Genomic DNA, 22,062 nt, shown 5'->3' with positions numbered 1-22,062 from the left:
GTGTGGGGCGACTGATGGGCACCAAAGGAAAGCCTTCCCAGTGCTCCCTGGGCCCCAGCAGCTGTGGCCTGTGGCTGGCAAGACCTGGTCCCACAGTGATGGGCTTTCTGGAGCAGCCCAGACCACACTCCCATGTCCTAGGACAGCCCTAGAGCAGTCAGTCAGCCTCATCCCTGCCCATCAATATGACAGCCTAGGGCAGGGGACCAGCTCGGAGGGCTTCACCTCACTCATATTTTCACTGAAAAAAAGACAACCAACTACAATGTCTGTCTGGACATCAGGTGACAGCTATGGACAATCACAGAATCTGTGTGCTAAACACGGTCCCTATCACATGGTCCCAAGAGAAAACAGCACACACACAATGGGGTGGCTTCAGGAGGGTTTATTCATGTTGGGGAGGGAGCAGGTGAGCCACAGGGGCAGTGCAGGAGCCCTGTGCCAGTCAGGGCCGGGCTGCAGCTATCCGCAGGACAGACCAGGGAAGGAGAGATTGCCGGAACCCAGAAGGAGGGAGAGGCTGGACTCGGCCAGCTCCAGGCAGCTCAGAGAGAAGCCGGGCAAGTAAAGACGAGGCCCTCGCTTTCCTCTTCCTCCTTGGCCTCCTGCTGGGAGCCCCCACTGGCCAAAGCCAACCACCAAGTGAGGGCCACAGGGGTGCTATGGCTGCGGTCCATGCCGGCCGGACTCCTGGGGCCCAGGGATGGGTGGAGCCAGGTGGTCAGTGGAGCTGGAGGGCAGAGAAGACACTGAGGACACTGAGCACGTTGGCCGACACGCCTCACAAGGTGGTGGCACTGGTGGCGGTCACAGCAACACAAGAATGAACCTCCCCGACGACTATGGCAGGGCCTGGGACACTCCAGGGAAAGTGAGGAGGAGAGGACTGAGGAAAAACAAGAAACGAGGGAAAAGGACAAGCAAGCAGGCAGGTGTCGTGAGGAAGCCAGGGCAAAGACGGACACAAGGGGGTGACCACAAGCACTGCACCTGCGCCTGCCCCCCACGGAGGCCTCGGGGCTGCAAACAAGGGAGCCCATGCATGCAAGGCCCTGCAGACCATGAGCACCTGCGCCTGCCCCACACGGAGGCCTCGGGGCTGCAAACAAGCGAGCCCATGCACGGCGCTGCAGACCACAGGGGCATGTGCGGCTTGGCTTCCAGGTGAGGAGGAGATGGATCCTGGATCAGCATCAGTGAGGGGAGAACTAACTAAACACTTCCACAAGGGCTGCCATAAAATCACAGCCCAGCCCCAGCTCCAGGTGCACTGGGCCGGCTGCGCGGACCCCCGCCTTGTGTGGACTCACCGTCTCTGCTGCTCCATCAGAGCCTGCTTCTCCCGGAGCTCTCGGAGTGCCGCCGCTCGGCTCTCTTCCAGTCTTTTTGCTCGGATCGCCATTTGGTACGGTGACAAGAGGTCGGGTAAGATGTCCCTGGAGGAGGCCATGTTCCTTCTAAAATTACAGAGTATTTTTAGCCGAATGTTTAACAAAACCCTGTGACGGTAACTCATACAACATGTGAAATGTAAAAGGAGGGCCTGTGGCTCATCTGCTCATCAGAACAACTACCACAACTAGAAGCTGCAGTCACCCCACAGAGTCCACAGTCTTGACTGTTGATTTCAGGACATGTAATGAAGATGCATGGATGGCAGCACGACATTGTCCCAATGCGCCCACTGCCAGCCAGCTACTTTCCCAGGACGCTTGACAGTCAGCCTGGGAAATGCACCTGAAGGACATGCAGCCTCGGCAGCTGCACCTGACCTGCTTGAGACCGATGCCACCCCCTGTCTGAGCTGGACAGATGCCCACAGAAGCAGGGGTCCTGGCCAGCAGCTCACCCGGGCTGGAGGATGTGACGTGCCTGGAGTTCAGGTGCACGGGGTGACGATACAGCAGGTCGGAATCCTGCTGCTGGGTGATGTGGGGGCAGGGGCGGGGCAGGCAAGGCCATCAGAAGGCGCCTGGCCTCCATACACACATTCAGGCAGGGTCAGATACTGGGTCCTGCTTGAAGGAAGCCCGCAGTACAGCAGAGGGGACAGCCAGTAACACCGTGGGGCCTCACGGTGCTGGGGACTCCCTCTCCCTGCCCAAGAGAGGGAGCTGATAGGTGTGCCCTGGTGTTTCCTCCCAGGGAAAACGCCTGGGGAAAACCAGGCCAGAGATAGGGGCTCTGAGCCCAGGACTGACAGCCAGCCAGGTTCCAGAACATGACACCTCCTCGCCACGACCCTTGCACCAAAGCAGCTTGAGAAACACAACGGGAAGCCCTGCCTGGTCTTCCCTCCAGAACCAACACCTCGCCCAGAGGAGAAAGGCCCATCCCATTCCAGACCTGCCCTGTGCAAGCCTCACACCAGCAGCACATCTTGGGAGGCCACAACCAAGCATCATGCCTGGTGGCCACGTCCCAGGAGGCTGGCCCACACCCCCGCCCCCACGCTGCACGACCTCTCACCCTCGCCTTCCCCATCTGCACGGGAACAGCAGTGACTGTCCCAGCAGAGCAGAGAAGGCAGGCACGGCCTGTGCTATGGGACAGGGGTCACCTGGGCTGCGTATTGGGCACTGGCCTTTATTTAACTTGCTGCTTTTGGAAGGGCAGGTGGCCCGGGCTCTATGGAACACCAGGTTTCCCCTTGTGGTCTCAGGGTCCGGAGGAGTGTGGAGGAGGTGCCCCAGAGGAAGGCCTGCTGGATGTCAGAATTAGGCTGGGGCAGTGATGCTCCGTCATACTCCAGCTCCGTGTCTGATGACTTCAGAATGCTTTTATTCCCTCCCATTATAATTGTGGGATTTCAGGACCAGACCATTATTTACCTACGATTTTTACATAACATTACTTTTCTTGTAAGTATTTTGGACACGAGCACTCAGCCTCATAAACAGGCCCAGGCCACGCGAGTCACCTTGGACTGGGCCTGCTGCTCCCACCATGCCCACTGCTCCCCAGCCAGAGAACACAGAACAGCGCCAGCTTCCCGAGTCCCAGACCCTCAGGAAGGGCCACCATTCCGAGCGTGGACCAGGGCCATAATCTCAGAGCTTCTCCTTAATACTTATGACCCCATGACAACCCGACCAAGTGGGGAAACTGAGGCCCCGATAATGCATGTGACATCACAACCACCCCCGTGGGAAAGCTGAGGCAGAGCAGCTCTCTATGGCTCACTCTGGGCAGAGGCAGCAGAGGGGGAAGACAACATTCAGGGCCCCCCAACCATGGGGCACGGGCTCCAGGTTGAGGCTTCCTGCCAGAGGCTCCAGTTCTCTGCTCCAGCTCCCAAGCCACCCAAAGCAATCTCCGAAGGCTAGGGTCTAGTATCCAAATCTGACGTATCGATCAAATTGTAAGTACTACTAATAAGCATACCACAATTCACTTGGATTAACTATTATTAGAGTTCCTAACAACAAATAAATAAATGAAGGGAGGAGGGGAGAAAAGAGGATTCTAAGCAGCAGGCCCAGCGTATTCCTGCCCTTTCACCGCGCAACTGTGTGGACTGAGAACATCACGAGTGTGTTGGAGCCTCCGAGGCCTCACTGAAGCTGGGAACCTGCCGTGCGTGCTGCCAGGACATCCTACACTTTAATTTGTTAGTAATGCTTCCAAGGTTGGTTTTGTTCTGTTTTGAATGTTCAAACCTACAGGACAGCTGAAAGATCAGGGCCGCGAGCGCTCCATGCCGACGCCTCCCGGAAGGTCTGGTGCCATCGTGCGCCTGCCCATGCTGGCTGCTGCGTGGAGCCTGAGGGCCCACAGACCACCACGGCCTCCCAGAATCTGCACCCCCCTTAAGCCATTGTTGTCCCCTTGGCTATGACAATGTGCCTCTCGAGAATGCATGATCTAGATTCACCAACTGTTATTTTACAGCATTCTCTCTCTAGATATTTATACACACACAGGCACACACACGCACACCACAGATACACACCTCCTATATGTGTAGGCGCACGCCCTGCCGCACCCATGACTCAGTGTTTCTCTCATGTAGCCTCTGCAGAGCCTGTTTTCCAGGGACCCTCGCCCTGGGTGTGAAAGGAAAATAAAATCTCGGCCCCAAACTCACTGTGCCAAAGGGAAAGGTAAGCTTGGGAAGCGGGCCGCACAATGACTGCCTTCCTTTTGTCCCCAGGCAGCTGCCATTTATTTTCTGCATAACTGACCTTTCCCCCAACTCCTCTCTTTTCACAGGTAAAATGTGGATTCAGTGAGCGCTGATCGAAGCCCCACAGGAATGTGACCACTTGGCTCACCACCTGCCCCCACTTTTACTTTTCTATCCTCCTTCCCCTGCTGCCCATTGTTTCTCCTTTAAACGCTGACGTCCTCAAAGCTCTCTCTGGAGAAAGCACAGGCCATAGATCTTACTGTCACTTGTGTTTCTTTTCCCTGGGCGCATCCTCAACCTTGGCAAACTCAGCTTCTGAATGGACTGGGCTCTGACACAGACGCGCTGGGCTTGATGCAGGTCCCCATTATCCTAAACCCGGGACCGGCATTTGCCGCACAGTAAACAGCGGCAATGTGGAGGGACACTTTAAAAGCTGGACCTGATGTTTTAAAAGATAATTTAAAATAATTGTATGAATTTGCAAAGATCAAGAAAATCCCTGTTGCTTTTAAGTTTTACCTGAAAACGTGTCTTGGCTTTGGCAGTTCTTTCTCGCTGTTCAAGGCCGCCTTGAGATTTGGAGGTAATTCCCTCGGTAAGAGCTGATTTCCCAGAGTGTCTGCCTTCACGTGCTCAACAATCTCCTGCCTCAGCTTCCAAAAGCGCCTGATCTCCTCCTCGCTGGGCCACTGCTCTGAGGAGTCAGCAGACTTCCTGAGCTCACTCAGGTCTGGCTTTTCCACAGGCGGGAGAAAGCCGGCCTTCTCTTTCATCACAGCCCTCTCTGGGCCCTGAGCGTTCACAGCTCCTTCGTTAGATGCGTGGTCTCCGGACAACTCCAATCCTGGGCTCGGGAGGTCATGGAGGGTCATCTCTTTAACCGGTGGAGCCTCTGGTAGAGGAAGAAATCGCTTTAGCAGCTACCATCAACGCCATTCCTCTATGACTCACTCAAAGCCAGTGATGGAGCCTCTGTGAAGAGCACCTGGGTGGTGGGGGGTTGGGTGCCCAGATCCTCCATGGCCACCATATTCCCTGTCAATCCAAACAATTCCTGTCACCCCACCTGCACCATGCTAGGCTTCTACGCTGCGGCACGCAAAGCAGTTACACGCGGAGGGAATGGAAACAACACTGCCAGAAGCACACTGGGACCCTCCCACGCAGGCCCCGCCGGGCGCCCCTGACCCTCCCACGCAGGCCCGCCGGGCGCACCCGACTCTCCCACGCAGGCCCCGCCAGACACGCGTGACCTTCCCACATAGGCCTTACCACTTTGTAGGGACTTTTTGTATGTGTACACAGGGTAATCTCACCACATTTAATCAACATTTCTGCTTCCCCTCAGATCACTTAGAATCTTTATTTCTAAGTAATGTTTAGCCCATTATGCCTGCTTTTCTTGTTTGGTGATGCTTTTGTTGACTTTCTCAAAACATGACTTCAGGGAGGTGCTCCAGGCACTTCGGGAGCCACTGGGACCTAGTGGCCAGTCTTCTCCCAGCACGTGCCCATCACGACCTGAAGGCTGAGTGAGACCCCAGGTGGCCATGGCAGTGGACACAGGTGCATGGACATCACGCCCCTGGCTGCCAGACACTCCTGACTGCTGCATGCTCAGGGTCTTAAGTTTGAAAGGAAAAGTTTTAAAAAATGGGCAAACATGCTTCAAAACGTCCTAAGAAGCTGTAAAATTTCCCCTGGGGCACAAGTGACTAGAAACATGCATATTTGAACAATCTGCCTGCGGTTGGGGCCAGAGACAAATCTGAAATTCATGAAAATGTAAGCAGACAGGAAAAATGGGATACCAGCAAAAAGACTTTTTTTTTCTTTTTTTTTTTTTTAAAGATGGAATCTCGCTCTGTCACCCAGGCTGGAGTGCAGTGGCACCATCTTGGCTCACTGCAAGCTCCGCCTCACAGGTTCACGCCATTCTCCTGCCTCAGTCTCCTGAGTAGCTGGGACTATAGGCGCCCGCCACCTCGCCCGGCTAATTTTTTGTATTTTAGTAGAGATGGAGTTTCACCGTGTTAGCCAGGATGGTCTCGATCTCCTGACCTCATGATGGTCTCGATCTCCTGACCTCAGCCTCCCAAAGTGCTGGGATTACAGGTGTGAGCCACCGCGCCCGGCCAGCAAAAAGAGGTTTTAAAGTAATTGAAAGGGCAAAGTGCTAAAAATGTACATAGTAGCTGAAAAATCACTCCAGGTGGCCCTAAAAACTAATAGAGAAGAGTTAGAAAATATTTATTTTTGACCAGTCACTTAATGTATTTTTTTCAAACTTACAGAAAAGTTGCAAGAACTCTGCTAAGTTGGTGGGCCCTGCACTCCCTCAGCAGCCGCTGCTGCCTGGCCCCCGAGGCTGTCTGCCCCCGCGAGCCTGCCCGCCCCTGCCTCTCTGTCTGGGGGTGCTCCTGCATGTCCTCAAACACTCAAGCGTAACTTCAGACATCCTGCCCTTCCACCCTCAGATGGAGACACTCACACATCACCATAGCGATTCACCAACCAGAAGCGTCCCATCGCTGACTTCTGTCATTCACTGGCTGGCCTTCCTCACGCCTTCATACTGTTCCAGTAATGTCCTGTATCATATTTGTCCTGGCCCAGGATCCAATTTAGGATGAAGCATCACATCCAGTTTCCTATTCCTTTAGTCTCCTTCAATCAGAATGAACCTTCAACTTCTCTTTTTTATCCTGATCCTCCAGCGGAGCCTGTGTCCCCTGAGCCACCTACGTCCTGGCTCCGGCTGTGCCTGACGGTTCTGCCCCTCCATCCTTGTCCCGGCTGTCTCCAGGTCCTGGTCCTACCTCTCCTCTGCCACCCCATGCCCTCAGCTACTTGTCACCACTCCTGCCAGGTGCCCAGTGCCCTCCACACTTCCAGTCCAGCGGCTAATTTTCTTTTTCTATTCTTATCACAACATCTTGGCAGCGTCAGGGTCAAGGGTGCCAGAGCCAGGCGGCTTCAGTGCGATGCACCAACGGAGGACACTACAACCTGGTTAAAATATGTTTACAAACAACTCAGCAAGCACAGGGCCAACTGCTGATTCTTAATCATTTAAAATAATTTCCAAATAGAGGCCATCTGGGTCAAAAGTGCAAGGTCAGTTATTTACAAAGACCTAATTATTTACACAATTCAATTACAACATATATATAATTATCTCGGCTAATTGTTCCAAACATATGCATTTTTCTTAAGTATCAAAGTACATCACAAATAGTAAAATTTTAAATATTCTGAAAATATTTCAGAATATGAACTTTTTTGGCGAGCCTTCATTATGATTCTCCTTTATCACCATTTAACTTTGCTTTTTCCAAGTGTAACTACAATGCATACTCAAGACCAGAACACATCATGAGCATCTGAAAATACCTGGCTGGTCAGTATGTTGAAAGAATGGAACAGGTTAGTGAGCACCCACCGACGAGGTGATTAGATAAAACGTGTCTACAGGGCCATTTTCCTGCCAATTTCCTTGTACCTCGCTAGGAAGGAGGACTATTCCATTGTGCTTATTTTAAAATCACTGTCTAATGGAGAGTCGAGTGTCTAATGGAGCATCGAGTCATTCCTGAAGCAGCTGCCTGTGGGTGGCTTGGAGGTGATAACTGTTTCATTTGATCGATCACAATAAAATTCTACCAAAATCCACTCAAGACAGGATCCATAATGTGCCCAGATTTACAGAACCAAGGAAAAGACACAGAGATGACTGAGTTGGCCTGAGATCAGTGTACACTGTGTCAACTCAGCAGAGGACACATGGCTCCTGTACGTCTCGGGATGTTACTGAAGAGAAGACAGGTTCTAACCTGATTTTAAAAAGCTGTAACTTCAACGTTAATGTGATTTGTCGTAAATCACCTCCTACGAACCTTGAGAAGCTGGGTTTCTGGGGAGAGAGTGTTCTACTGCCCACATCCGCAGGAAGTGCTGGATAGCCACCAATCCCTTCTGCACAATGAGCTGCGGAGGGAATTCCAGAGGGCAGTGTCTTAAGTTCAGTGCTTTCAGTGTGGTTACACTCCCTGCAGTGGAGAAAAAAAAACTGCCAGCATTTTATATACCATTCTTGAAATGAAAATGAGGAACAAATAATAGTAACTTTTCACATTTTAAAATATGATTCTACTCAGTATTTGGGGTACAATGATGTTAACAGAGTCTAAGATCTGCTTTAAAGGTAACTCTGCAGGAGACAGATTCTACAAATTAAGACCAGGATAGTTACCAAAAAACAAATAAATAAAATCAAACAAACAGAAGCAGCCACAACCACCATCACAATTCTGTAAAATTCAGAATACGAAGTTGCTATATTATCTAAAATGCCCATTTTCAACATAAAACTACAAGACATGCAAAGAAAAGGAAAAGGTACCCTACACGCAGGAAAAGAGCAGACAATGGAAACTGTCTTCGAGGAGGCCCAGATGTTGGGTTTAACAAAGACTTCAAAGTAGCCATTTAAATATGTTCAAGCGAATGAAGAAAATCGTGTTTAATTAGAAGAAAACAAAATACAAGGGCTCCACAAATGTGAAATGTCACTAAAAATGGAAATTATTTGAACACTTGGAGGCTGTGGAAATGATGGCCACTGAGAGATAAGGCTCCCATGGTGGGCAGTGGGTTGATGGGGGCTGGGTCACTCCCCAGGCTCGGGGTGAAGTCCTTGGAATGAGGAGCACTGGGGAAGCACTGCAGGGGCCCTAGTCCTGTGGAGTTTCCCAGTTTGGGGGAGCCAGGGTTCAGTGTGAAAGACGGATGCTTAGATTTGGGGTATTTGTTCTGCCTTTCAGTTGAGCTTGCTTTTCACATAGGGTAAGTATTAGGATCTAAAAACTGCAGACGCTTTATTGGCCCTGTCCGTTAATGGGCTCTGCCCTGAGCTCCATGGTCCAGTTGGAAAACAGAGACTAAACTAGAAGCTGCCTATCTAAATGAAATTAGTTTCCTTATCAAATCCTGTGGCAAGTGACTTTGTATTATCTTGTCATCCATTTTTAGTCTTCAAACACACCCAAACTCCTTCTTTAAAAAGCTTAAATTCTCTCTGTTCTTTGAGGTATAAATTTGTGATTCTGTTTTCTCTAAACCTGTGTAAGGGTTCCAGCCATAACTTGTTCCATTTACAAAGGCACAATTTAACCCAACTGTTCTTTTGTGTTTTTTTTGTTTGTTTGTTTTTTTAGGGAGAGGGTCTCACCCTGTCATCCAGGTTGGAGTACAGTGGTGCAATCAGAGCTCACTGCAGCCTTGAAGTCCTGGGCTCAAGTTAGCCTCCCCCCTCAGCCTCCTAAGTACCTACGAACACAGGCACACACTACTGCACCTGGCTAATTTTATTTTATTTTACTTTTTGTAGAGATGGGGTCTCACTGTGTTACCCAGGCTGGTTTCAAACTCCTGGCTTCAGAGGATCCTCCCGCCTTGGCGCCCCAAGGTGCTGAGATTACAGGCATGAGCCACTATGCATGGTCTCAACTGTTCTTTCTTTCTTTTTTTTTTTGAGACAGAGTCTTGCTCTGTTGCCCAGGCTGGAGTGCAGTGGCCAGATCTCAGCTCACTGCAAGCTCCGCCTCCCTGGTTTACGCCATTCTCCTGCCTCAGCCTCCTGAGTAGCCGGGACTACAGGCGCCCGCCACCTTGCCCGGCTAGTTTTTTGTATTTTTTAGTAGAGACGGGGTTTCACCGTGTTAGCCAGGATAGTCTCGATCTCCTGACCTCGTGATCCACCCGTCTCGGCCTCCCAAAGTGCTGGGATTACAGGCTTGAGCCACCGCGCCCAGCCTCAACTGTTCTTTTAAACTGGTGAGTTTTACCCGATTCATGGCTAATAATAAAATCAAAGCTATAAAATCTTAATGTTTTTACTTTTACGTAACCATGTGTATATGTGTCTGTTTTTATACTGTCCACATGGTAGCAACTGACTTATCAATAAACGAGTAGCAACTGACTTATCAATAAACGAGTACTCATAAATTAGTTCTCCAAAATGCTTTTCTGTTTTGTTTTGTTTTTTGAGACGGAGTCTGGCTCTGTCACCCAGGCTGGAGTGCAGTGGCCGGATCTCAGCTCACTGCAAGCTCCACCTCCCGGGTTTACACCATTCTCCTGCCTCAGCCTCCCGAGTAGCTGGGACTGCATGCGCCCGCCACCACTCCCGGCTAGTTTTTTGTATTTTTTAGTAGAGACGGGGTTTCACCAGGTTAGCCAGGATGGTCTCGATCTCCTGACCTCGTGATCCACCCATCTCGGCCTCCCAAAGTGCTGGGATTACAGGCTTGAGCCACCGTGCCCGGCCTCCAAAATGCTTTTCAAGTTCATAATAGAAATGCCTTCAGAATTTTAGACATTTTTCCTGGGCTACTAGTCAGACAAATGTATACTGTTTCTGCTAGTTATTTTAAAGTCATAAAACTTGCTTCTGTGATAGTTTATGCTTGTTTGATTTGTCTGTTAGCGTATGCCTTTGGTTTTGAGTGTTTAGCTTCTGAGGTCTAAACAAGTGCTCGTGATGAGGCCTAGGAACATACGTAAGGGGTCAAACTTCGCAGGAAGGCCAGCGAGATGCAGCGGAGACAGCACGCGGGGCCTGCAGAGGTGTGTGCCGGGCCTTCGGTTTCTTTACCTGTGTGACTGTGCCTCACACAAGGCTCACATGTCACACCTCCATACGAACAGTACGTGCTATATCAACAGCTCTTGAGAGCTACGTTTTCTTAGTCCTAGAAGTAGGAAGGATTTTAAAAATATCTAGCTTACCCTCCTTTGTCATGCCTGATACTTCCATTACAAGGTCTGGTAAGTTCAAAAGATAGCATTTTAAAATCATCTTTCTATTGTTTTATTACTTACCCAGCTCCACAGGTAACATTTTGATAGGATTTTTTTCTAAAAGCAGAGTTTTCAAATGCCTTTAAAGCAAAACAAAACAAAAAAATTTAAAAAGCAGAGAATTAAATGACTATCTCCAAAATATACCATCAAGTTTCTTCGTTTTTCTTCTCTTTCAGGGGCAACTTCAATACAGATACACTTAAATTTACAACATGGACACACAAATGGTCTGCTGCCAAACATAAACATAAACATAAACACAGGTCTAGCCCTGCTCCACCGACACGCGGGACCAGGCAGTCTGTAGGGGTGGCGGTGTCCCTGCTTTGCAGGGTATTGTACACCTCCAGCCTTTCTCCAATAGATGCCAGAGGTACCACCCGCCTCCAGGTGTGGCAACCACAAATGTCTCCAGACATTACCGACAGTCTCCTTGGAGGCAAAACCTCCCCCAGTTCAGAACCTCTATTTTAGGCTTTCATACCTTCCAGTTACAACCTCACTGTAAACCAGTCTTTCCTAAGATGTGCTGTGAGGAATCCCAGTGTTTTATGATGCTCTGTGAAAAAAGTTTTCTATGGCCAAAATTGCTTGAGAGACTTCCGCTGCACAGTATATCCTGCCCTGCTTGGAGATGAATGATTCGTACACTGGGGACTCTGAGAAGCCTCTACATAAGAAACTCAGCTGAGGCAGCATTTCGGGAAGGCACCCACTTTCATTTAACACCTAGTAACATCCTTACAAAATGCAGCCCAAAATATCTCATGGATGCCTGTCTGTTTAGACAGGAAAGAATGTAAACATTTACTAGTTGAATGATAGAAAAATCCATATATTCTATTAAACTGTATCTCGTACCTTTTACTGTACTATGCTTCTTGGTTTTCACAGTTAATTATGATTATTTTTTGAGACAAGGTCTCCACTCTATTGCCCAGGATGGAGTGCAGTGACATAATCTCGGCTCACTGCAACCTCTGCTCACTGCAACCTCTGCCTCCTGGGCTCAAGCAATCCTCCTGCCTCAGCCCCCCGCAGGTAGCTGAGACTAATAGGTGTGTGCCACCACGCCTGGCTGAGCTGAGACTAATGGTGTGTGCCACCACACCTGGCTGAGCTGAGACTAATAGGTGTGTGCCACCATGCCTGCCTGAGCTGAGACTAATGGTGTGTGCCACCACACCTGGCTGAGCTGAGACTAATAGGTGTGTGCCACCACGCCTGGCTGAGCTGAGACTAATGGTGTGTGCCACCACACCTGGCTGAGCTGAGACTAATGGTGTGTGCCACCACGTCTGGCTGAGCTGAGACTAATGGTGTGTGCCACCATGTCTGGCTAATGTTGGTATTTTTTGTAAACACAGGGTATTCCTATGTTGCTCAAGCCAGTTTTGAACTCCTGGACTCAAGTGATCCTCCCGCCTAAGCCTCTCAAAGTGCTGGGATTATAGGTATAAGCCTCCATGCCCAACCCTCATTTAAATTATGTTTAATTTTTTTATTACCCTACAGGAAAATCAGATTATTTAAGGTTTAGACAATTTTCTTTCTACTTACTTTCTTGGATTTTCCTGGTTATTTGAATTTTTTTTTTTTTTTTTTTTTGAGATGGAGTCTCTCTCTGTGGCCCAGGCTGGAGTGGAGTGGCGTGCTCTTGGCTCACTGAAACCTCTGCCTGCCGGGTTCAAGCAATTCTCCTGCCTCAGCCTCCCGAATAGCTGGGACTACAGGCACATGCCTCCATGCCCGGCTAATTTTTTTATACTTTTTTTTTTAGTAGAGATAGAGTTTCACCATGCTGGCCAGGCTGGTCTTGAACTCCTGACCTTGTGATCTGCCCACCTCGGCCTCCCAAAGTGCTGAGATTATAGGCGTGAGTCATCGTGCCCGGCTGTTACTTAAAGTTTTTAAGGAATAAACTTTATGAAGTAAACTTTTCTTGAAGTGCACAAAAGTGGATTATTTCAATGTGGTTCTTTCAGTTCATTGTTTTTGGTTTACTCCCTCTGAATTTTGCTTGTATAAAACCAGCCAACAAGAACAGCATCTGCTCTCTGGAAGGTGAACAGAGGCCTCCAGATTCTGAGGAGGGCAGCAAGGGCAGCGCCATGCCCTCGGCTTCTCCAGCACTAGGGCTTCGTCAAGGCAGAAAGGTTCTGGCCACTCAGGTGCTGCTGGGTGGGGCTGGGTTGGGTTTTGCCTGACAGGGATTGCAGGGGGTGCATGTTTACTATTAACCTGAAAGTACAGCACGGGTTTTTCTACCTTATGTAATAATATTATTAAAATATTCTGAAAACACTTTAAATGACAAATTTATAAATGTTAATTCCTTAAATACTATCAATAATTCAAAGCGTACCCACTGATTCTTTTGTTTCATTGATTTTAAAATGAATATATAAAAGTAAATGCTGAGTTGGACTTGTTTGCCTAAGGAGGTAAATGAACTGATCCACGCTTCCCACATCTTCTCTCTGCTAGCAAGCTCACACATCCAAGATGCTGAGAAGGGGGCACGCTAACACCGTCACTGTTTTAATTATGTTTCGAGAGGTTTAAGGCTTTAATAAGCCCATAATCACTTTGCATTTCTGAGTAATATGTCTCAGCTCTGTAGCTGATCTAATTGGAATGTTATCATGGGTTACAAATCACAAATAAAAGTGTATCTTCAAAAACATTAGGTAGCCAGCTTTGGCAAAATCAAAGAATTTTCAAATTTTGAGGACTGTATACTTATGTTAGGGAAAAGACGAGTAGTTATGGGAACAGGTCTTAGTGCACTTACATCCTCTGAGTAGCACTTACTCTCCAGAACTGTGTAAGGCTAAAATGATTTGTGGACAAAATAGCACCCAGTGATTCTAAACCCAGAAGATGATGATCACGTGAAGAAGAAATCCTTCCCAAAGCACTCTCAGCCACAGGCTCGGAAACCTCCCCAGGCCGTGAGGACAGGGTGGACAACTGCCCAGAGAGTACCTAGCTCCCATGCAGCTCATATAACACGAGCAGCTGGCCGGGCTCAGCAGATGCATCGGCTGAGTCCCGGGACATTCTTCTCCTCGAGGTCCATCTGATCCGCCCTGCAGACCCTGGAGTCCCCAGGAGCCCCATGCAGATGCACCGGGTGTGTTTCCACCTGCTCGAGACACCACTTGTCATTAGGTAAGTAACTTCCTCGCAGAGCCTGAAGGGTGAATGATGCATGGTTCTCTTCTATTACGTGTGGCAAAATATACTGACTTCTTATAAAACATTTTTAAAACCGGTGTGAAGGGCCTCCTACAAGCCTCTATTCTACTGTCCCACAGAGGCCACCATGGCTCTTGGGAGACACAATTCCTCATGTAGGAACTGGGGGTGCCCTGGACACCCCTTTCCTTCTTGTGGCCCCACACCCACCCGCATCCCACCAGCTCTGAAGTCCCACCAAAGCCCTGCCATGGCCAGCCATGCCCAGGCTGCCCCTCCTGCATGGGCTGCTGCCGTGGCCCCAGCTGGTGACCTGCCCCACCCTTGCCCTGGAGCCCCCCTCTTCACAGAGTGACTATAAGCCAAGTCTGATGCCACCCTCTCTACTCAAACCCTTCTGTGACTTCCTTTCTAAAATAAAATTCACAAAGAGACCCTGGCCTCTGAGCCCCACTGCCCCTCTTTAGAGACTTCCCCCACCAAATAGGCCTCCCTGCCAGCCTGCACCTGCCAGGCACATGCCCACCTCAGGGCTGTGCCCAGACACACTCATATCAGAGGAAGGGCTGAAGCACTGGTCAAAAGAGGTTCGGGCAGCTGGGTGTGGGGGCTCACACCTGTCATCCCAGCACTTTGGGAGGCCGAGGCAGGCAGATCACTTGAGGTCAGGAGTTTGAGACCAACCTGGCCAACATGGCAAAACCCTGTTGCAGGGGCCTTTGAAAACAGTATGCTGAGAATAGATAGGGCTCAAGGACAGTATCTCCAATTGAACTTTTAATGAACTCCCGTAGGCGCCAAGAAGGCGGGCAGATAAGGAAGAGCATAGAAACAAGGAACTGAGTAGAAGGTTACATCTGGGAAAAGAAAGTTTGTTTTGCATTGCATTCTTTCTGCTGACGTGGGGTTTATGGAGTATAAATAAAGTGAGGCGGAGGCTCTGAGTGTGGCCGCCATGTTCTCTGTGTGTCTTTGTCTTTTGTGTGTTCTTTCATTCTCCACCACCCCCGGCACGGACCCCAACACCCTGTTTCTACTAAAAATACAAAATTTAGCAGGGCACGGTGGCGCGCACCTGTAATTCCAGTTCCGAATTGCCTGAACCCAGGAGGCAGAGGTTGTAGTGAGCTGAGATCACGCCACTGCACTCCAGCCTGGGGGAGAGAGCGAGACTCCATCTAAAAAAAAAAAAAGAAAAAAAGAAAAGAAAAGAATAAGAGGTAAGGCGATCATGGCTTCAGAAGGAGAAAAAGCCACGGTGCCAGGGATGTGGACACAGAAGCAGAAGGCTCAGGAAAGAAGGACGTCTCCACAGTGAGAGGAGATTCCTGGCTGATGGGGAAGGGCCAGGCTGAGGAGGGGAAAGGAGGTGTGGCATTTCCACCATGGGCAGGATTACACCCCACAAGTCCACAAGTGGGAATGCAAGAAAACCCTGGGAAGGGAAGTGGTGGGGATGGGCAGGACACCCGGGGCTTGGCTGGGTGCTGCCAGTTTTCCTAAGTGAGAAGAATTTCTCATTATATGCCAAGAACCAATGTGGGTTACACAAGAGCCCTCAGGAGCAAAGGAGCTGGTTTATTTATTTATTTTTTTTGAGACGGACTCTTACTCTGTCGCCCAGACTGGAGTGCAGTGGTGTGATCTCAGCTCACTGCAACCTCCGCCTCCTGGGTTCAAGCAATTCTCTTCCCTCAACCTCCCAAGGAGCTGGGATTACAGGCACCCACCACCATGCCTGGCTAATTTATATATATATATATATATATATATATTTTTTTTTTTTTTTTTTTGAGATGGAGTATCGCTCTGTCATCCAGGCTGGAGTGCGGTGGCGCAATCTCCGCTCACTGCAAGCTCTGCCTCCTGGGTTCACGCCATTCTCCTGCCTCAGCCTCCCGAGTAGCTGGGACTATAAGCGCCCGCCACCACGCCCGGCTAATTTTTCTATATTTTTAGTAGAGACAGGGTTTGCCATGTTGGCCAGGATGGTCTTGATCTCCTGACCTCAGGTGATCTGCCCACCTCAGTCTCCCAAAGTGCTGGGATTACACGTGTGAGCCACCGCGCCTGGCCAAAGTTGCTGGTTTAACTCGTCAGAGGTATTTCTGATTTTCAGGCAGCTTCATACAAGGAGAGTCAGAGCTGGAATCAGCTGTGATAAAAATCACACCGGCCACCCAGCAAAAAGACACTGTGGCTACCAGCATTTGTTGTGGCACCAAATATCCCAAGTTAGAGTTCTGCATGTCAGGTACATTCAACTGTCGCACCTCTTAGCTGGATTTAAAAATACTATTAAATGTGTCTATTCCGAAATAAAAATTCAATCAAGAGTAAAGGACAAGGATGATTTTAAAATCTGGAAGCATAAACAACTTACCTGTGGGCTCCGATCCCGGAAGGAAGCACCTTAATTTTGTTGTACCGGAGGTCCAGCCAAGTCAGGTTCGGCAGCAACTGAAAGAAATCTTGAGGAATCACACACAGGGAGTTCCTTTGCAGATGCAATTGCTTCCGTGCAAAAGAGAATCAGAGAATGTTTTGTCAACCAACTAATTTTTAAAACATGATATACCCAAAATCCATTTCCAAAAGAACTACTAACCACGTATACTACGTCAAAAAACAAAAACCCAATCTCTTACCCTCAAAAGATGTAAACAGTAAACACGAGAATCAGAAAGAAAAGAACCAGGGCTCCTTCCAGCGGCCTTCCGAGCGGGGACTGGCTTCCTGAAGAGCCGGCACTCTGTTGCTGACCAAGCACATCACTGTTTCTATCCCAAAGCCTGTGACACGATCTGAATCCTGGGGCTCCACACTCAGTGTCTCGGCCCTTTCTCCAGTGCCTGCCGCAGCACCTGGCCCTTGGCAGCCCCCGAAACCGCCTGTTTACTGAGCAAATAGCCAGAACCATGTCTGGTCTGGGGGACTCAGCCCAACTCAGTCATTAACAGGAAACTAAAAGACAGGGACAGAGGCGTCTGCTGTGGTGTTGTCTACGATCAGCAGCACACAAAAATAACCTCGGCAAGTGTCACTTCAGAAGCAGATAGACACATCAACTCAGTGATGCTTTAAAGTCATTATAAATAAGGGAAGGTGGAAGATGAAATGTATACACATTGATTTTAGCTGTGTAAAATGCATATAACATATATATAATTTTACAGTCACAGTGTGGGAGGATAATAGCTAATTTTTACAATACCATCATTAGTGCTGCTATGTTGTTTATACTCACATTATTATACATATTTATATCTATATTCGTATTGACTGAGGGAGTAGAAACAGATCATTGTTCAGAACAATGATCTCGAAGCCAGACTGCCTGGATTCACATCTACGTTTCAAAATCTATTGGCTGTGTGACCTTGAGCAAGTTCCCGAACCTCTCTGGGCTCCAGTGTCCTCATCTGTGAGACGGGGCAATGTGGGCAGCACTAAAGAGCAGTGCGTGGATTGGCTGCTGTGATTACGTTGCCTTCTCTATGAAACACACACTGCATATTGCACAGAGCGCCACCGTGCCTCCCCATTCCACCTTCAACACCGTGTCCCTGATCCAAATCATTGACAGATTCCAACTGAAGAAACACTGACTGGAAAAATCACACTTCTCATAAAGGCATTGGAAACAGTGTCTTATCCCTGTGAGGAAATTGCTGGAGTCACTGCTTGCTGGCAGCTGGCTCGGTCTCCAGAAAGCAGCCTGGCGATCACAGATCACCGGGTGTACCGCCACGTACACGGGCATGCAACCCCCACACACAGGCATGCGCATGCCTCCGCGTGCTGCCTTTCTCGGGCCTCTGCAGGAGTGGCTTTACGCTTTTTGGTCCTGTCCTTTCCCTCCCAGGGCAAGCTGATTCCAGTGCTCAGCTTTGAAACCACGTCGTCCTCAATGCCAGTAAAAGGACCCTCAGAAAGCTAACACTCTTCTTCCTCCCCAGCACCTCTGGAAATGCAGGCACCACCTGCGACTTGGAGCTGGTTATGGTTGAAGGAAATAATGTATACAGTGGTCCATTTCCAAGACAAAGTGCCTTGAATCGGCTTAGGTCAGCAAACTACAGAAGAAACAGGATGTACTAGGCCCCTGCTTGGATAGCCAACGCCTGCTTCTCGGCACCCCCCACCCCTTAGTTGCCCTCACCCGAACCAAAGAGGTTTAGTCTAAGATGAAAGTTTACTGGCCTAAAAATATCTCGTTTTGTCTGTTCTTATCAGCCTGCCCAGCTACTTAGGTCATAAGTCAAATACTGGAAGAGCCCCTGAGCTGACTGGGATTGCAATGCATTGTGGGCCGCAACAAAATGCAGCAGGACAACCCCAAAGAAAACACCTACAGCCCCTGCCCAACAACCAATAGGCGACGTCCAGGAAGACTGTGACCCCCACAGTACTCAGCCTATGAGGAACCGGAGACGGGACCTGCACCCTACACCCCCTACCCAACAACCAATAGGCAACATCCAGGAAGGCTGTGACCCCCCCCCCACAGTACTCAGCCTATGAGGAACCAGGGGAGAAACCTGCACCCTACAGCCCCTACCCAACAACCAATAGGCAACATCCAGGAAGGCTGTGACCCCCCCACAGTACTCAGCCTATGAGGAACCGGAGGCGGGACCTGCACCCTGCAGCCCCTACCCAACAACCAATAGGTGAAGTCCGGGAAGACTGTGACCCCCCCCACAGTACTCACCCTATGAGGAAGCGGGGGAGGAACCTGCACCCTACAGCCCCTACCCAACAACCAATAGACAATATCCAGGAAGACTGTGACCCCCACAGTACTCACCCTATGAGGAAGCGGGGGCAGGACCTTCACCCTGCAGCCCCTACCCAACAACCAATAGGTGAAGTCTGGGAAGGCTGTGACCCGCCCCCCACAGTACTCAGCCTATGAGGAACCAGGAGAGGAACCTGCACCCTACACCTCCTACCCAACAACCAATATGCAACATCCAGGAAGACTGTCACCCCCACAGTACTCAGCCTATGAGGAAGCGGGGGTGGGACCTGCACCCTGCAGCCCCTACCCAACAACCAATAGGTGAAGTCCAGGAAGGCTGTGACCCCCCCCCCCCCCACCACAGTACTCAGCCTATGAGGAACCAGGGGAGGGACCTGCACTCTACACCCCCTACCCAACAACCAATAGGTGAAGTCCGGGAAGACTGTAACCCCCCCCACAGTACTCAGCCTATGAGGAAGCGGGGGTGGGACCTGCACCCTACACCCCCTACCCAACAACCAATGGGTAAAGTCCGGGAAGGCTGTGACCACCCCCCCACAGTACTCAGCCTATGAGGAAGCGGGGGTGGGACCTGCACCCTGCAGCCCCTACCCAACAACCAATAGGCAACATCCAGGAAGACTGTGACCCCCCACAGTACTCAGCCTATGAGGAACTGGGTGGGCAGGACCTGCGCGCTAGGGGATAAATGGCTTGTTGTAACCTGCTGGGTGTGCCTGCCCACCAGACACCCAATCTTGCAAAACCGTCATTAAAAGTCGCATTTCCACTGTTCTCTGGGTCTCTGAGTCCATTCTTTGGGTTTGGATGGGTGAGTTTGTTTCTCACAACCTGGTGGTCCGTACGGGGAAGAAATGACATCGTTGATCGACACTGGAGGGGCTTGCTTCTCCCCAATGTACCAACCAAGGGGCGCAAAACTCTCTAAGGAGAAGTTAACAGTATCGGGGTAAAGAGGGAGGGATTTCAGGTTCCGATATTTAAGAAAATGTTAATTAGCTTGGGATCAGAACAAATTAAGTGGTTGTTCTTACATGTTCCTGAAGCAGGAACTAACCTCCTTGGTCAAGACCTGATTGTCAGATTAGGTTTAGGATTAGGAATAGAGAAGGGACAAATAAAAGTAATGATGGGCCTTCTAACAGAGGAGGAAAAAAGTAATCCCCTTGTGTGGATTAAGGAAGGCAACGGGGAGGATTAAAAATCACACCCTTACAGATTGAACTAAAACATCCAGGAGAAAGAGAAAGAGTTTGCAGGAAACAATATCCCATACCCACTGAAGGGAGAAAGGGTCTCCAAGCGGTAACAGAGGAATGAATTAAAGATGAACTACTGGAACTCTGCATGTCACCATACGACACTCCAATTCTCCCCGTAAAGAAACCGGATGGGTCCTACAGATTAGCGTAAGATCCAAGAACTATAAATCAAATTGTACAAACTCACCATCCTGTGATGCCTCACCCCTACACCCTTCTTAGTAAAATACCCCATTAACGTAAGTGGTTCGGTGTAGTGGATCTGAAAGACGCATTCCGGGCATGTCCCCTAGACTCTAGGAGTAGGGACCTCTTTGCCTTTGAATGGAAAACCCTGTAACTGGGAGAAAGCAGCAGTACTGTTGGACTGTGCTGCCAAAAGGTTTCACGGAAGCCCCAGACTTATTTGGTCATGTCTCAGAAAAAGTCCTGGAGGAATTCCAACCTTCCAGAGAAACCCAGTTATTACAGTATGTGGATGTTCTTCTAATTTCTGGGAAAAGGAGGGACAAAGTATCCGAAGCTACCGCAAGCTTGCTTGATTTCCTAGGGGAAAGGGGGTTGCTTGATTTCCTAGGAGAAATGGGGTTGCTTGATTTCCTAGGGGAAATGGGGTTGCTTGATTTCCTAGGGGAAATGGGCTTGTTCTTGTTTCTCCAAGAACAAACTCCAATTTGTAGAAAAAGAAGTTAAATATTTAGGACATCTAATTAGTGAAGGGAAGCGGAGAATAAACCCAGAAAGAGTATTGGGAATAGTGGGTCTGCCCTTGCCTAAGACAAAGAAAGAACTCCAAAAATTTTTAGGTTTAACTGGTTACTGTAGATTATGGATTGACTCATATGCTCAAAAAAACAAAGATTTTGTATCTTAAGTTACTAGAAGACGAACTTCTAGTAACCTTCTAGTAACCTTTGCAATGGTCCCTGGAAGAAATCAAGGCAGTAGAGGATTTAAAGCAAGCTCTCGCTACAGTCCCAGTCCTGGCCTTTCCATCTTTAAAGAAAATGTGTTATCTGTTAATAACAGTAGGCCAGGGAGTGGCCCTTGGGGTGTTCACTCAAATCTGGGGCGGGGAAGAGGCAACTGTTGTTTTTATCTCCAAGCTTCTTGATCCTGTCCCTTGAAGGTGGCCCGAATGTGTGCAAGCAGTAGCTGTCACAGCCCTGCTGACAGAGGAGGGTTGGAAGCCGACCTTCGACTGGGCCCTGGTAGGGAGCACCCCACATCAGGTCAGGCATATATGAAATCAAAGAGCTGGGAGATGGTTGACTAATTCCTGGACATTAAAATATGAAGTCCTATTACTAGAAAAAGATGATTTGGTCTTAATAACAGATACTTGCTTGAATCCAGTCAGTTTCTTATTGAAAGGACAGGAGAATAAGGTGGCATCAGACTGTAACTGTTAGGTATCATAGAATATCAAACTAAAGTCACACCAGACCTTCGAGAAGCTCCCCTACATGATGGAATGAGGCTGTTTGTGGATGGGTCATCCCAAGTGACTAATGGTAAAAGACACAATGGCTATGCTGTCATTGATGCAAACGATCCTCATGTGAAAAAGGTAGATTACCCAACAACTGGTCAGCACAAACCTGTGAATAATATGCTCTTAACCAGGCCCTAAAGCCCCTAGAAGACCAAGAAGGCACTATATATAGTGATTCCAAATACGCCTATGGAGTAGGACATACCTTTGGAAGGATCTGGACAGAGTGGGGCCTGATAAATAGTAAGGGGAAAAAACTGGTACATGGGGAACTGGTCAAGCAAGTTTTAGAAAGCATCCTGCCTCCAGCGGAGATAGCCATGGTTCATGTAAA

General features: G+C 49.2%; 1 protein-coding gene across 23 annotated transcripts in view; it reads right to left on the bottom strand.

Moving 5' to 3' along the window:
* The window catches only part of LRRC27 (leucine rich repeat containing 27), a 50,300-nt gene that overhangs the window by 20,589 nt on the left and 7,649 nt on the right, over positions 1-22,062 (bottom strand). For 4 of the 23 annotated variants that reach the window (XM_077947875.1, XM_077947876.1, XM_077947877.1 and 1 more), the window contains exons 3-8: positions 16,587-16,717; positions 15,279-15,381; positions 11,021-11,079; positions 8,032-8,204; positions 4,655-5,027; positions 1,314-1,460 (exon numbers count right to left, since the gene is read on the bottom strand). In XM_077947875.1, the coding sequence (XP_077804001.1) occupies positions 1,314-1,460; positions 4,655-5,027; positions 8,032-8,204; positions 11,021-11,079; positions 15,279-15,381; positions 16,587-16,717 (986 nt within the window). Of the gene's footprint in view, positions 1-373; positions 1,186-1,313; positions 1,461-4,654; positions 5,028-8,031; positions 8,205-11,020; positions 11,080-15,278; positions 15,382-16,586; positions 16,718-16,851; positions 17,261-22,062 lie in introns of those variants that run through there. The other 19 variants (XM_015148478.3, XM_015148477.3, XM_077947878.1 and 16 more) reach the window with 11 other exon arrangements.

This window comes from Macaca mulatta, chromosome 9 (genome assembly GCF_049350105.2).
Source record: "Macaca mulatta isolate MMU2019108-1 chromosome 9, T2T-MMU8v2.0, whole genome shotgun sequence".
Classification (NCBI taxonomy): domain Eukaryota; kingdom Metazoa; phylum Chordata; class Mammalia; order Primates; family Cercopithecidae; genus Macaca; species Macaca mulatta.
Note: the sequence above shows the minus strand (reverse complement) of the source record. Positions and strands in the feature narration are given on the sequence as shown.